This window comes from Brienomyrus brachyistius, chromosome 5 (genome assembly GCF_023856365.1).
Source record: "Brienomyrus brachyistius isolate T26 chromosome 5, BBRACH_0.4, whole genome shotgun sequence".
In the NCBI taxonomy this organism is placed as follows: Eukaryota; Metazoa; Chordata; class Actinopteri; order Osteoglossiformes; family Mormyridae; genus Brienomyrus; species Brienomyrus brachyistius.
In genome coordinates this window covers 19,612,055-19,626,187 of record NC_064537.1, presented here as the reverse complement: position 1 = coordinate 19,626,187, position 14,133 = coordinate 19,612,055, and the positions used below count along the sequence as shown (strand labels likewise).

Genomic DNA, 14,133 nt, shown 5'->3' with positions numbered 1-14,133 from the left:
GTCATTGCAGTTATACACCGAGACTTTGGTTGTTCAAAGAGAGGAAAGCACTGGTGATTAATGCATTTTATATGCTTTATCGCAACCCCACTAAATGCTTCCAAATATTTGTGGTCTTTTCCTGTTATTTATATTACATGCAATTAGAACTGCTTTTATTCTCTAATATGTCTATTTATATAGCATCGGCTTTAGATGATTTTATATAGACAGAGAGAAAGACATGACTTTAGCTTTTAGAATTTTACAATATATTTACTGGTAAATAAGATTATCAACTAAACCGGTACAAGTAAAATATATTTAAAAAAATAATGAAAGGATAAATATTACCTCATATAAAAAAAAATAACTCGATGAAAGGACCTAAATATTTTACTGTAATTTATAAAGAGAAGTCACGCTACTTGCTTTAAAGTAATTTCACCTTTGAATAGCGGTCTCATAAATGTTGCCGACAGATAGTTTAATCTTTTCATATTCATCCAGTAATATGTCAAACGCGGAAATGTCGCACACAATCACCCCACGACAGTAGGTGGTGGTAACAAACTCCAGTGTCGGCAGAACCGCAAAGAGAAAGTTGACTGAGTGACGAAGAAGAAGAAGAATTCGGCGGCGCCTCACGTGACCGCAGTCTTGTGACTGGCCCAAGAGCAGGAACACGATTTTCAAGAGTTCGCCAACAGTTTTAAGTAGATACTGCTGAGATCAAAAGGAAAGGGAAACAACGAGGCCTTAATCAGAAAGGTTGTTATATTACGAAAACTAAAATCAGGAGGTTTCTAAAAACTAACAACGTGTAAATCGGCATTAATTGCTGATATATTAGAGCGACATGCATTGAACACAAAGGGTCCAATGTCCAATTTACCAGCGAGCAGAAAGTAGCTGTAGGGTCGGGAGGGATACTTTCGTTATCTGAAGTTCTTGTTTTTAATCGAGCCCCGGAAAACGTATGTTAGATCGGCAGCGTCGTTCTAAAAGCTTGTAGGACGGAATCAAACTTGAAGGAGCAACACGTCAAATATGGACAGCAAACCGCTGCTGCAAGAGAGACCTCCTGCCTACAACGCGGTGCCCGGTGCTTATGAATACGGACCACAGCATAACTACGGGGCCATTCCTCCGCCTGCCCAGCCACAGCCGGGATTCCAGCAACCACCGCCGCCGTATCAGTATCCCGAGGGACCAGGTAAGCGACACCTCGCCATCGTAACCCCATCTAACGTCGCTCGGTTCGCTTTTTACGAAGGCTTTTCTATTTATGTATTTAGTGTTTAGGGTTTGTTTTACGGCAGATTATCGGTGCTAATTTCAGTGTCGAGCTGCCACTCTGTAAACTGTATTAACGTTTTATATTTACAACAATGTCAGCGTTTCCAATCCGTCCACGCAACAAACTCTTCAAAAAGTGTTCATGTACCTGTGCGACTTTTATAGTGAAGGCTCACTCATTAGCCCTCGTTAATTATGTACTAAGCACATTATTTAGCGCGCTGATAACCCATTAATCCATCCATCCATTTTCCAAACCGCTTATCCTAACGGATAGCCTATCTTCTGGGGTCCGGAGCCTATTCCGGAAGAAATGGGCACGAGGCAGGGAACAACCCAGGATGGGGGGCCAGCCCATCGCAGGGCGCACTCACACACCATTCACCCACACATGCATTCCTACGGGAAGTTTAGCAAGTCTTTGACTTAGCCAATGACTTAGCAAGTCAAACTCAGCATGTTTTTGGACTGTGGGGGGAAACCGGAGTAAACCCCACGACGACATGGGGAGAATATGCAAACTCCGCACACATGTCACCCAGGCGGAGACTCGAACCTGGGTCCCAGAGGTGTGAGGCAACAGTGCTAACCACCCCCCCCCCCCCCCCCCATTAATCCAATTCTTAAATATTTGTACAGGATATTGCACTGAATCTATTTTAGTAGACTGATTTGTAATCTGCTGGTCTGACATAGGACTGTTCTATTTCAGACTGGTGTTCTGGCTGACTTATCCAGCTCTATAAACAGATAAAATATGGTTACGTTTTATGTTTTTCCATAAAAGTGCTTTTCTGCTTTTCATTTTTGACGAAACAAGTTTTTGTAACATTATTATACATTGATATCGTGTATTAGTCAACAAAACAAATGTTTGTTTTCATTTGCTTAGTCCCTTTGCAGTTGTGTTTGTGGGAACATGTAACTAGTGCCGATATGGAACTAGTGTCTAATAGCAGTTTTACTGAAGGACAGAGTAAATTACTTTTCTTTTTCACACAGGATGCACACACCCGTCCCTGCCAGTGCCCCCTGTTGCCCAACAGCCAAACTACACAGGAACGTACACCATCATCCAGCCCTCCGTGGTGGTGGTGGGAGGCTGCCCAGCTTGCCGGTGAGTTGTGCACTCCTGCTTTCACTGAGCCTGTTTCGCGCTGTACAACACTGCACACAGTTACATGTAAACCAACATGTTTGCAGGTTAACATGCTAAATTCATTTGTGCGATTAAAAGTAGTTCCTCATTCTCTGAGGCTGCGTGGTCAAGCAGTCTAACCAAGTGTCTGTGAGAGTGACCTACTTCTCATTAGTGGAATCAACCAATGACATGTGATATGAGGTTGTGTAGCGTATTTATCCCATGTGATAAACTGAAATCAGTTGTGAGCTCTTTTCCTTTTACAGAGGTCCAAGTTCCCTTATTTTAAATGAGCACAAGGTTTCATTTCAAAGAAAATGGATTTTTAAGTTACTCGGCAGCAACTAGTGTTTTGTCACACGCTTGAAGTAGATCAATATTGGTAGTATTTAATATTGTTAATGTTTCAATGTAGAATACAATTTTATGCTTCAGTAGAATGTAATAGCCCCACATTCATCTTTAATTTAACGGAACTGGTTAATCGGGGGAGAAGTAGTGGCAGGTAACGTGAGGGACACGTTGGATGAATGCTGTCATGGCTAATCTGTGTGTGTATGTATATGTATATCCGTATTCTACCTGCACTAGAGTCGGCGTGCTGGAGGATGACTTCACCTGCCTAGGAATCCTCTGCGCCATTGTCTTCTTTCCCATTGGGATCCTCTTCTGCCTCGCACTGCGCCAGAGGAGGTGTCCCAACTGCGGAGCCACCTTCGGATAGGCCAAAACGCGTCTCGAAAGAAATCCCTCAACTGTTCTTTTGATCTTTTTTTTTTCTCCTAAATTGCCATTCGCCATGCACTTGCCTCCATCAGGCTTATGTTTGTAAAATTACCCTGTGGCAGCCAAACCCAGATATGCATGTGAGAACGTGTAGCCCAGCCCACCTGCCCCATTCCCGTTCACATGCATGGAAAGGAGGAAAGTAAGTAACTTTGTCATCTTGCAATTCTCTACTTTACTATTCACCTATTAGCCGGTGCCTTTGAAATAAACATACATAATCATGTTATTTTTAGTAATGCAAGAACCTGAACAGGGAATGTGCCACCTATATGTATGAATACCAATGAAGGACTGAGGGGGTGAACTGAAAATGGAGTGGTGTTCCGTGGATGGAACACATCCCCCACCAACCCCCTTGATGCATCCTATCCCACCACCAACCTAGTACGCTTCCTATCCCACCACCAACCTAGTACGCTTCCTATCCCACCACCAACCTAGTACGCTTCCTTTTTTCTCAAAACAGATCGTCTTCTGGTAATCGGTGGTTATCTATCATTCCATTTGAGCTTTGCTTGAAATATCACAAGGGCATAATTCCCTATATTTTTTTCAGCGTCTAAGCAATCATAAGTGCTTTTGCACCTAATTTAATCGCAAACAGGCATCTGTAGCCAATCAAATATGATCCTTTCCCTTGAGTGATGTAAAGGAAACATTCGTTGGAGGAAACCATTTTAGTAGGAACTCATGATGTAGAAACTAGGTGAATGTTCTACAATTGTCATTGTAGGCTCTGTGTTTTTCTAGCACATCACTGGTGATGTATTGGTGAGCATTCGACTGCTATTTGCATCGACCTTAGGAATCACTTTCGGACCTTGGTCATTTAAAATGTAACACTGTGAATGATTTCAGGGAAACTTGTGAAGGTATGTTAGATGGGGGAAAAACCGGAAGAAAAACTGGACTGATTCAAGTAGCTCAAGCTCAAGATATCAAATCTGTTCAGCTGTGTTGCATTCATACATTAGGTTAAGATATAAATATTTCACAGGCATTTTACCTTGAAATACACTAAACTCTCCTATGATTTATTGTAACTTTTATATAACAATTGTAAATAAAATTGAGCATGTAGTTGGTCTGGACTGAATTCTTTGGTTATCTCAAAAAGTTATGGATTATAACAGGTTAAACAAATCCTCTTTTATTCCGGTAAATTAAAAAAATAATTACACAACATTTTATGAGTAGATTTTTTGGCAGGTAACAAAACACCCAACACCGGGCCTCAAAATAATGATCAATCCATATAATTAAAATATGAATTCCTTTAAGGTTTCTAATTGTATGTCAGGAGAATGGATGATCGCTTTGGACCAGAAACAAAAAATGCAATTTTATCCAGACAGACTAAAGTATGGGGTCATCAGGAAACACGCGACATTGTGCACAAAAAAAAAAGACGGAAAAATGTTTACTGAAAAGTGGAGGTTGCATGTGCAGAAACATTCAGATCCAGTAAATTAACAATAAAGATACAATATCTGCAGAACTAAAACACATGACGTATTTCTCTGCACACTGTCAAATCGATGTTTTAATAATTAGCGAGTGCACCTTTAATCCAAAAAGAAGTTAATGTCTTTCTTCAGAAGTCACCACAAATGAAAAATGCGTTTGTATCTGAATAGGGAAATCAAAACTATTTTTGAAATACTTTACGTATGATTTATTTATGAAATTGCCTACACTACATTTACCCCATGAAGCATATTTTATATGTAACAAAACTCGATAGCCTTGTATTCCTGTGATATATATGTGCCAGGATATTGTAACTGGTGGAAAAAAAAAAAAAAACTACAAACAATAGCGGTGAAGTATTGGACTCACCTGACAAAAAAATCTGCACCTGTATAATAGATACAATAGCAACCTTTTTATGAAGTAATGCAAAAAGATCATTCCATATCCCATATAGAACACAAGTGTAGCATCCTATGGCAAATTAAAAACCTTTACCAAGAAATTCTCACCAAAAACTCAGCTTTAAAACATACATTTCTTTTCAAAGAAAAAAAATTGATTTAACACTTTCTAATATATTTGTCCATATAAGGCAATTCTTGTGTACAGTCATTTGTAACAAAATTTAAAATATAGCAGTGAATTATATTGAAAATATAAATAAACTGTCTCTGCATCTCAATGTGAGTAGCAGCAGTTTCACAACACTTTTGACATAAATGGGCTTCTACAGCAGGGGTTCTCCAGGGCAGCCTGTCTCATTCTCAGTTCAGCTAAGCCCTCATCTCACCTCGACCTCCGGCCGTTAACGGCGCACTTCAGAGAGAGAGGGGAAAAAAAGGTTGCAGATTCTTTGATGGGAAGGAGGAGATGCTGGTTAGCCGAAGAGCACGAGGTGGAGCTTACAGCTTGTCTCTCTCACGCCCCTCCACACACACACACACACACACACACACACACACACAGGTGGAATGCACAGGGTCTCTGCCCATTAGATGACTGGTGCCGATCTGTCGTTTGTCACCGTTGGTCGCAGCTTAACAGTGGCAAAAGGATTCCCTCCGCTGTGAAGGGAAGGAAATTGGTTAAGATGTTAGATTGGTTATTAGTACTGTGCAGAGCAAGTATAGATAAAGCAACAGTCTCATCCGAGAGAAATACTCACCTGAGGAAAGGAGGCTTTGAAGTACCATTATATTCAGACACCTGTAAATAAGAACAGGAACAGTTCATGTAGGAAATGGGGCATTAAAAACCTGACCAGAAATGTTAACTGTTTAAATCTACATTAACTTCAGCTTAAGGTTATACTGTAAGCCTCTTTGAAATGTACCGTCATGAATACAAAGTAATAATGGCTTAAGAATGTGATTTCACTTAAAACTTTGTAATTTACTTGAAACTGACAATGTTACAATAGACAACGGAATTCATCATATCATAAAGAACTGCAGGCATTCTGACTGCCTAAAGTGAATCATCCTGCCTAAAAAAATCTAATGCTTCTTTGTCTAGCTGTGCGCTGCTGGGAATTAGGAAGCGTTCCAATATCTGCAAACCTTTACTGGAGCATCAAACTGACTACGCTCCTGCCATGTAAACCTTTAAATAAGGTGTCGAAAATATCACCATTATAAGGCACCATTGGTTAGGGCCTAAGAATGAATTATATCAAACACAGTCCCACAGTACCTAAAATCCGACCTTTAATATATTTTTAACATCAATACAAATAACTAATTCCAGGTAGTTTGTCATTTCAAAGGCAAGTGACTTAATAGTAAACAATACTGCATGTGTAGGATGATTTCAAAGTCAATTATTCTCATTATTTTACAACTAAAAACAACAATGTGACATGTGGGTACACATTCCATAAAAGTTTCCTCTATATAGTGAAATAGGTAACATTTGATGTGTACTATATTTAGGGTTGTATCTGATTTTCGGATATAATCCTTGTGATGGATTATGAAGGATTGTAAGTCCTTAAAGTAGATGCCCACAAACACAGAACATGATCAATCGTTCCTGGAATCCAGTCCAGATGCAGGCTGTGAGTTAATTGCCAGTCGATGTTGAGGACGAGCAGAGGACCTTTGCAGCGAATGTGTACAGCCCAGCTAAGTATGTTGCTAAACTATCAACAGGTTTAATTCATAATTGCTAAGACATGCCACTAGAGGGCAGATTCGGACAGGACAGAGCAACAGCGGCAGACCTCAGAGGAGCTGTCCAAACTTGTATCCTGCCTCCAGGGCAAAGTCACCTCTCTTGGATCACATGGGCACGTGGCAAATCTGTTCTTCCACCAACGGCAACATATTTCTGCCAAAATCCTTAGGCAGCAATTACAGCCAAAGGACATTTAATCAGTGGAAGAAGCAATCTCAAGAGGCCAACAGTTTCACTCTGAAATCAGCTGACGCGATAGAGGCTCTAATTGTCCATACAAGAACTCCCCATACCCCTTCAATTTCCTGTCCCAGTTTCGGAGCAAAACCAAGCCAGAAGCAACTGAACATACCCCCCAGCCAATATTCTGAAGACATCTGCAACCGTGAGAATGCTGACATCTAACTAAACGTACTCTAGAAGGTCTAATCAATAGAGCATTCATGTCTCCCTAAACACATTTTTAAAATCCCCAGTTTTTTTAACGCTATATTCTTAATATCAGTACACGAACAGTCTCCTCCTAGGAGCAAATAGAACTATGCTTCCTGCTTTGCATTTTGCTACTGTGTTTAACGAAAACTTGTCTGTTGCTGGTTTTTACGAGCCGGCTTGTGTTACCCGAACTCAATATCATGAATAGAGCCGAGGCTGTTCCCTAAATGACCCCTATTTACCCCACTGGCAGCCACTCACGGGAGGAGGGAGCCCAGTGGTTTCAGGTTCGTCCTCGTGGTGAAATTCTATCGGAAGCAGGAGCCTGACCCCGGATGTGCAGCGCTAGCCTCCACCTCCCACCATGCCGTTACGTCCCAGAACCCCAGGAAAAAAAAAAAAAACGGAGCCTTTAATATTTCATACCGGTACAAAGGGAGGGCGAGCCAAGTAGGGAAGCACTATGCAGACGCCCCAAGAGGTCAAACAAGAGCCACAAATCACAACCGCTGCCAGTGCCAGTGCCAAAGAGCCTGCCTTGGAGCAGAAGCACCCCCTGCTGTCATGCACCACATACAGGTAATTAAGGTGAAAGGTGTCTTCAGGTACTGCATGTGACATCGATGGCAACTTGGCACTAGCTTCATAGAAATAAATATTGTATTGACATCTCTGCAGGAATTTGACTTTCTGCCTGGACTGGATTACTGGATGCATGGGTACAAGCAGTCACACCATTTGCCCATCACTATGACTGTAAGGTGTTTACCATATAAATATTTAAAGAAAACAGCATCCCGACCCAAGGCCACTGTGCGGCCATGACAGCGATTCTCTTACACTGAGAATATTAATAAAACTAAACTGCGTTTTTTTTTTTTTTACTGACGTCAATGTATTGATTTTTTTGCAACTGGAGCGTACAAACATTTTGCTGAAGTCTAATTTTTAGAAATGATTTCCTTCATGCACTGTGAAAGCAAATAAAATAGTTAAAAATAAGATCTTGCATAACCTCTGGGCAAAGTTTGTACTGCCACATTACTGTAGTTGATAATTGTAGGTGTAGTTAGATAGAACATATGATGTTCAGTATATTCTTACACACTGGTTATGCTTTACATAATGGATATTAGCATTGTTTAAATACAACAGACCTTAGAAAATTGTTTATTACATTGTTTTTTTTTTTTTGCAATGTTCATTTTTTTCCCTACATGGTCATTAAAAACAGTGAACAGACAGTAGATGAGGAAATGGTTGACTGTCTTCATCCCACTTCCAGCAAGGTAGGTTTTCCTGTGACCCTAGGTAACCACTGATGGTAATAAACACCTCTCTTCAATACTTCCTTACCAAGAAACCTCTAAAACTCAACCCCGACGACAGCTTAGAATCACTAACACACGTTCCTGCTGAGAAGGGCAGCCTTTTCCTAATCTCATTACCACAGGAGAGCGGTTACAGGAAGAGCCGTGGGCCACATGCTGACCGTGTTCTCTGGTGAAGGCGTCGACGTGGAGCTCTTCGTGGGGGAGTCGGTATAATCTGGCGGAGGGAGCTTCATGCCCACTGGCTCCTTCTCCGCAAGGTTGGCCAGGTTCTGGACAGGAGCTGGTACGTCTGTGCTGGGGCTGCAAACATCAGCCAGAATGGTAGGAGACCTTCCCCAGCAGCCTCTTTAATTATCATGGCTTTTTTATGGCAAACCCCATGTAGGGTACAGTCTGGAAGAACATGTTCTCTAATATTCCAAAAAGCACACAGTCTTCAATGCACACCATTTAGCCCTCATGCCGTAAGCCTTCAGAGTTCACATCAGCATTTGCAACTTTAGTATTTGGAAATTTCTGTTCCCAAAGCTGCATGATGAATATGCGCACACAAGTAAGACGTCTTGTACAATGGTGAGGAGGACACTGAAGCATACACAAAGGGTTATGAGAAACATTTTCCTACACGAGAGGTACTAAAATGCAATATTTAGATTTATTACACATTACGGATGTGCAAAGTTATTCTCTGGGATGTTACATTTTTTAGGCAGCAAATTTCTCCAAACCAGAAGAATGATATAAGTAGAAACACAGAATGGAAATATAGGAATTATTTCATAAAAATTATCTAAAAATACTGGGAAGTCGAGGTGCATGCGTGCGGGTTTCACCTGTTTTTGCCCACTGGCTCTATGTAGGGGCGACAGTAGGATGAGGGAAACCAACCCCGTCTGGAAGAGAGCAGCAAGAGGAGGAGCATGAAAGTGGCCGCAAACATTTAGAAGGAAAAGAACGCTAAGCTAGGATTTCAGCGCATGATCATCTGAAATCATTTTTAATATACGTCGTGAGTCTGCACAGCAGTTGTATAAAATGTTTTATTAACACAATATGTGTGAATAAAGCACATAATTAAACCTGGATATTGAAAGAGGGCTGGCTGCCCAGAGGGGAATTAGAGGAGCGAAGGATTGAGAAATCGCGCACCTTTAATTAAAAGCGCTCAGCCCCCTGTCAGGCGGCGAGGCCTGTTATGTCTGGCGTGCTCTATCAAAGCTTTGTGCACAGAGTTACGTGGAACTGCAGCTGGTTCCTGTAACTGCATTGTTAACTGAATGGTGTGGCAGCTTTCATTTGGGCAATACTCCTCACTTTACACAAAACAATGTTCTCCTAAGTTTTTAAGCACTTAATTATTCGTCGGGGTCATGATATGATACCCAGAATGTCAATGGTGAGCTCACTGAAGGAAATGTGACGTAATGGACATACATGTGTGTAGCACTTTGGTGTGGACTCGATGCACAACAAACCATCAATTCAAATCCATACGCTTTCACATGGCACTGCAGTAAATTGTATACAGTAATTCTTCCCTTAAGTATATACAAACTGCTTTCTAAATGATCACTTTAAATCAAATGATTATACCACAATTGAACAAAGGGATCACACACACACACTGGGGATTTCCTTCCTTCTTACAGAAAAATTATAATGACCATTCTAGCATTCCAAGAGAGTTGCTTAAAAAAAAGATAAAAAAAACATTGAGGAAAAGTCTTATCTGGTTGCTTAGATACAACCTTACAGACCCTGATGCCGTTAACTTTGAAGGAGAAATCTGTTTGAAACCAGCTCTCATTATCTCAGCTTATAAAAGCCTAATTAATAGAATATTACACTCTCTAGCAGGGGAAGAAGGTGACGACCCTGTCGGTAAGTTCAACATTCAGCAACACACACTGGCAACTGCCACTCACGTTGCTTGGCAACTATTATCCTGTTACTGCTTTTTAAGACAAAACTGATCCAGGGGCAGAGAAATCTGTCTGTGAACACAGAACATTTCAATAACGTTCTTCTGGGAACCGCACAAGCAGTGTGTGGCTCTGTGGGTTAGGACTGTGCACCCGTGATTGGAAGGTCACAGGTTAAAAATCCTGTGGCTGACGGAGTGATTTCGCCACCGGCCCTGAGAGAACGGCCCTCATCCCCTACAGCAGCAGGATCACTGTCTGACCCTGCTCCCCGACCCTTACCTATACATCGCTTTGTCCAAATGCGGCCGCTAAATAAATGTAACATAACTATATATGTGTCAGCAGACCCAAGCTGACGCCACTTGGCAAAGGTTACTTGAACAGGTAATGTAAATATTTCCTACAGCAAAGAAGTTGATGCACTAATACGTGTCGCACGGACTACTAACTTTAGGGGGCCTTTACCTTTTCCCTCTTGCATGTTGATTCAGCCGCAGAGGACACTTTGTGCCTATTTAATAATTAACATTCAAGGCAGCTTTCCACTACATCTGTGACCATAACCGACTATGACCTCTGATCTCATTTCAATAATATCTCCATGGAATAAGAGGAAAAACTTGTTTTGATGCAAAGGTTAAAAGAACTATAGATTATTTAAACTGGAGCCAGACCTGGTAAATAACATAAAACTGTGATGTACTTTGGGTACTTTGTATACGAATGCAATAATCCATTGAGAATGAACAGGCCACCCATAGAAAGCCACATTTGATGTAGATCACCACCTTAATTTACAGGCAGGATTTAGCACCCTGTAGTCAAACAGGACTTTAATTACACATTAGGCTGCAGTGACTCTGGAACACGCATTGCTCTTTATGCTGTGCTGGTTCACAGCAAACTCCCTTTTGTAAATGTCAGTCAGACCCATTCCACTCAGTAAGGAGGCTGGCTGCCACTACCCTTCTTCACTTGACATTTCTACTAGGATGCAGGTTGACACATTACTGCAAGCGAGTTCAGGTCTTACGCGGATCCTTCACTTTTTTTGCACGTGTTTAAGATTAAACATCCTACGGAGGACGCAGGCAGCGCAGAGCCTGCAACGCATAGCATGGAACATTTCTGGTAGAGCCCTGAAGATGTGGCCAGTCCATGGAGACTGATTAGAAAAAGTCAGGTTTAAATATATGTGCAATTCCAGCACAGTGAGGTCACGTCCGCGGATAAAGTGCTGTTTGGTTTCTGTTAACGCTGGACCTTCTCACAAATTCCACCAAAATGCTGTCATCTATAGACAAGGTGGAAACTGTGTACTGGTTCTCCTAGGTGGCGCGTTTTCCTCCATAACAGGACGCTGTAAGAAGACGGAGTGGGGAGGGTGAGCTTGTTTATAGCCCTTGAGTCAGCAGCCTATGGAGGACTTACCGCCCGGACTTCTCCAGCTCTCCGTACAGCCAGCCGTCCTTCTCCTCCGGGACGAGGAGTGTTATGATGTCACCCTCGTCGAAGCTGAGCAGCGTGTCGTTGTTGCCGGCCGCGTGGGGGAAGATGGTTCGCACCTTGGGCCTCTGGGCCACGATCATGCCCATGGACACAGACCGGGGCAGCGTGCTCTCTTCGTTATTATCTGCCAGGCAGAGAGTGCCCACTACAGGTCATTAAGGGATATAATCAGTATTGAGCTGCAATGGTGCATTGTGTTATATTCTGTGATGCTGGAACTGTGAGTCATCGGAGTTAAAAACAGTACTGAGAGCATTAACTGTTTAAAAAAATTCCGTCCATTTCCCATGACTGCTATTCTAGTACAGCAGTTTCCGCCAGTCCATGTTTTTGCTCCCTCTGAGCTCCCTGTCAGGCAGTCCACATTTTTTCCCCTGGAGCTGGGAGGGAGCAAAAATGCAGAGGAGGCAGGGACACCCTCGATGGGAAGCCGGACAATCCCAAGACACACGCTCACACTCGTCACATACGCAGAGCCAGGTAATTAATCTGCAATTGTGGTGACAGATGATACATCCTGTTCCACTTGTATATATAATTTTTGCTCATAGCATCTCAACCATAACCAAAAAAGGGCCCAAGTGCCAGAACGCACCAGAGATGCGTTCTGCTGTGACGGGGGCCTTGGGCTCATCCTGGTAGAACATGTTAGCCAGTGGGCTTGTTTGGGCCTTCAGCGTTGGGGCTGGAGGTGGAATCAAAGTGTCCGTGTTGTTCTGAAGGGGAAAAAAGAGAACTGTCACAAACCCCTGTTTACTGCCACAAGAATTTATGAGAACAGCCTGGAGAATGAGAAGACTGTATTTTTACTGTGTTGGACTTGCATCACATGTAACAAATATTCACTGGAATATTCACTGTCATGCATAAACTGGCTGGATGATAGCCCAGAGAATACATCAATGATCCCTGATATATCAGAATCAGTCAAGGAATTGACTCTTTGCTTATTACAATGATCGTTTAACAAACACTGTCATCATCACCAACGTCATCACTACCACTGGGTGCAACATGCAGTGACAGAATCCCTTGTGTTAGTAGCATGACTGACCATGGTATAGCGGTCCGCCTTCGGGGACGGCTGGGGCGTGACAGACAGCGGGGTGCGGAGACCTTCAATCATAGACATCACACTTTCCGGGACCTTGGTGGCATCTCCGCATTTGTCCTGCCAGCTAGGCAGCTTTGCGGAGAGCATCTCCTTTGCCTGCAGTAGGGAGTCCATGTGTAATGAAAGACAGGTCTTGGGCAAACCTTCACATTGTGTCATTTCCAGACCTAACTTACTGGAATGATATTGGAGGCAAACTGCATAACAGTAATGGATGGTTTTCTATCACTCAGATTGCCAGACATAACACTCCTATAGCTCTTATAGTGTTTCTGCAAATAACTAAACAGAGATATTTAACTTTAAACATAATGCATTTAAAATATGACCAATCACCTCAACTGCCCCAACTACGCATTTTCAAGCAGCTTAACACCAAGTGACTAACGAAAACCATCTCCCATAAGCCTAACTGCAGAAAATTGTGGGAAGACATTTATGGGTCAGTGAGAAAAACAAAATAAGAAAATCATCTGCAGCAAAATACAGTGGGAGAGTTTGCCGATAAGCGCTGGACTTCCATGTGTCACCTTGTCGTGGAAGGTGGACATGTGGTAGGAGAAGTTGCAGTGCTTGTCAACCAGGAAGCAGAACCTCCTCTTCTCCTCCAGCAGGGCTTCCCGGCAGCCATCTGCCACGAACTTCTGCATGTCCATCTGACGGACGGTGATCACCTCCAGGCACTGTGGTGAGCGGTCACATGGCATTGCCCCGTGAGCTTTACAACTAAGGACAACTACTGTAGCATAACAACAATACAACCTACTGACACCTGGAGCGAGTTCAAATAGAACTGCCTCGGGTTAGAGATGTCACAATGCCTGTGTGCATACTGTATGTGGCCTAATTATACAGGTTTTGCTGAATCCTGTTCTAAATCTGATCTTATCAACCATGTGCAACTTTGCTGCTTGTGGCACAGTAAGACTATTAGGCAGACGCTCCTCAGAGGTCCTGAGT

At 42.4% G+C, this 14,133-nt stretch overlaps 2 protein-coding genes across 2 annotated transcripts in view; one reads left to right on the top strand and one right to left on the bottom strand.

The window, feature by feature from the left end:
* Positions 1-609: 609 nt before the first annotated feature.
* Positions 610-4,288, top strand: LOC125741817 (brain protein I3-like). The gene is made up of 3 exons (XM_049013201.1): positions 610-1,195; positions 2,281-2,395; positions 3,011-4,288. Exons 1-3 carry the CDS (start codon positions 1,030-1,032, stop codon positions 3,141-3,143), a joined length of 414 nt encoding a protein of 137 aa, XP_048869158.1. The 5' UTR covers positions 610-1,029; the 3' UTR covers positions 3,144-4,288.
* A 54-nt stretch (positions 4,289-4,342) lies between these two features.
* The window catches only part of baiap2l1a (BAR/IMD domain containing adaptor protein 2 like 1a), a 27,687-nt gene continuing 17,896 nt past the window's right edge, over positions 4,343-14,133 (bottom strand). The window contains exons 7-14 of the mRNA XM_049013200.1: positions 13,704-13,856; positions 13,114-13,269; positions 12,655-12,775; positions 11,982-12,183; positions 9,459-9,518; positions 8,784-8,925; positions 5,847-5,887; positions 4,343-5,745 (exon numbers count right to left, since the gene is read on the bottom strand). Coding sequence (XP_048869157.1) covers positions 5,673-5,745; positions 5,847-5,887; positions 8,784-8,925; positions 9,459-9,518; positions 11,982-12,183; positions 12,655-12,775; positions 13,114-13,269; positions 13,704-13,856 — 948 coding nt within the window. The 3' untranslated portion in view covers positions 4,343-5,672. The remainder of the gene's footprint in view (positions 5,746-5,846; positions 5,888-8,783; positions 8,926-9,458; positions 9,519-11,981; positions 12,184-12,654; positions 12,776-13,113; positions 13,270-13,703; positions 13,857-14,133) is intronic.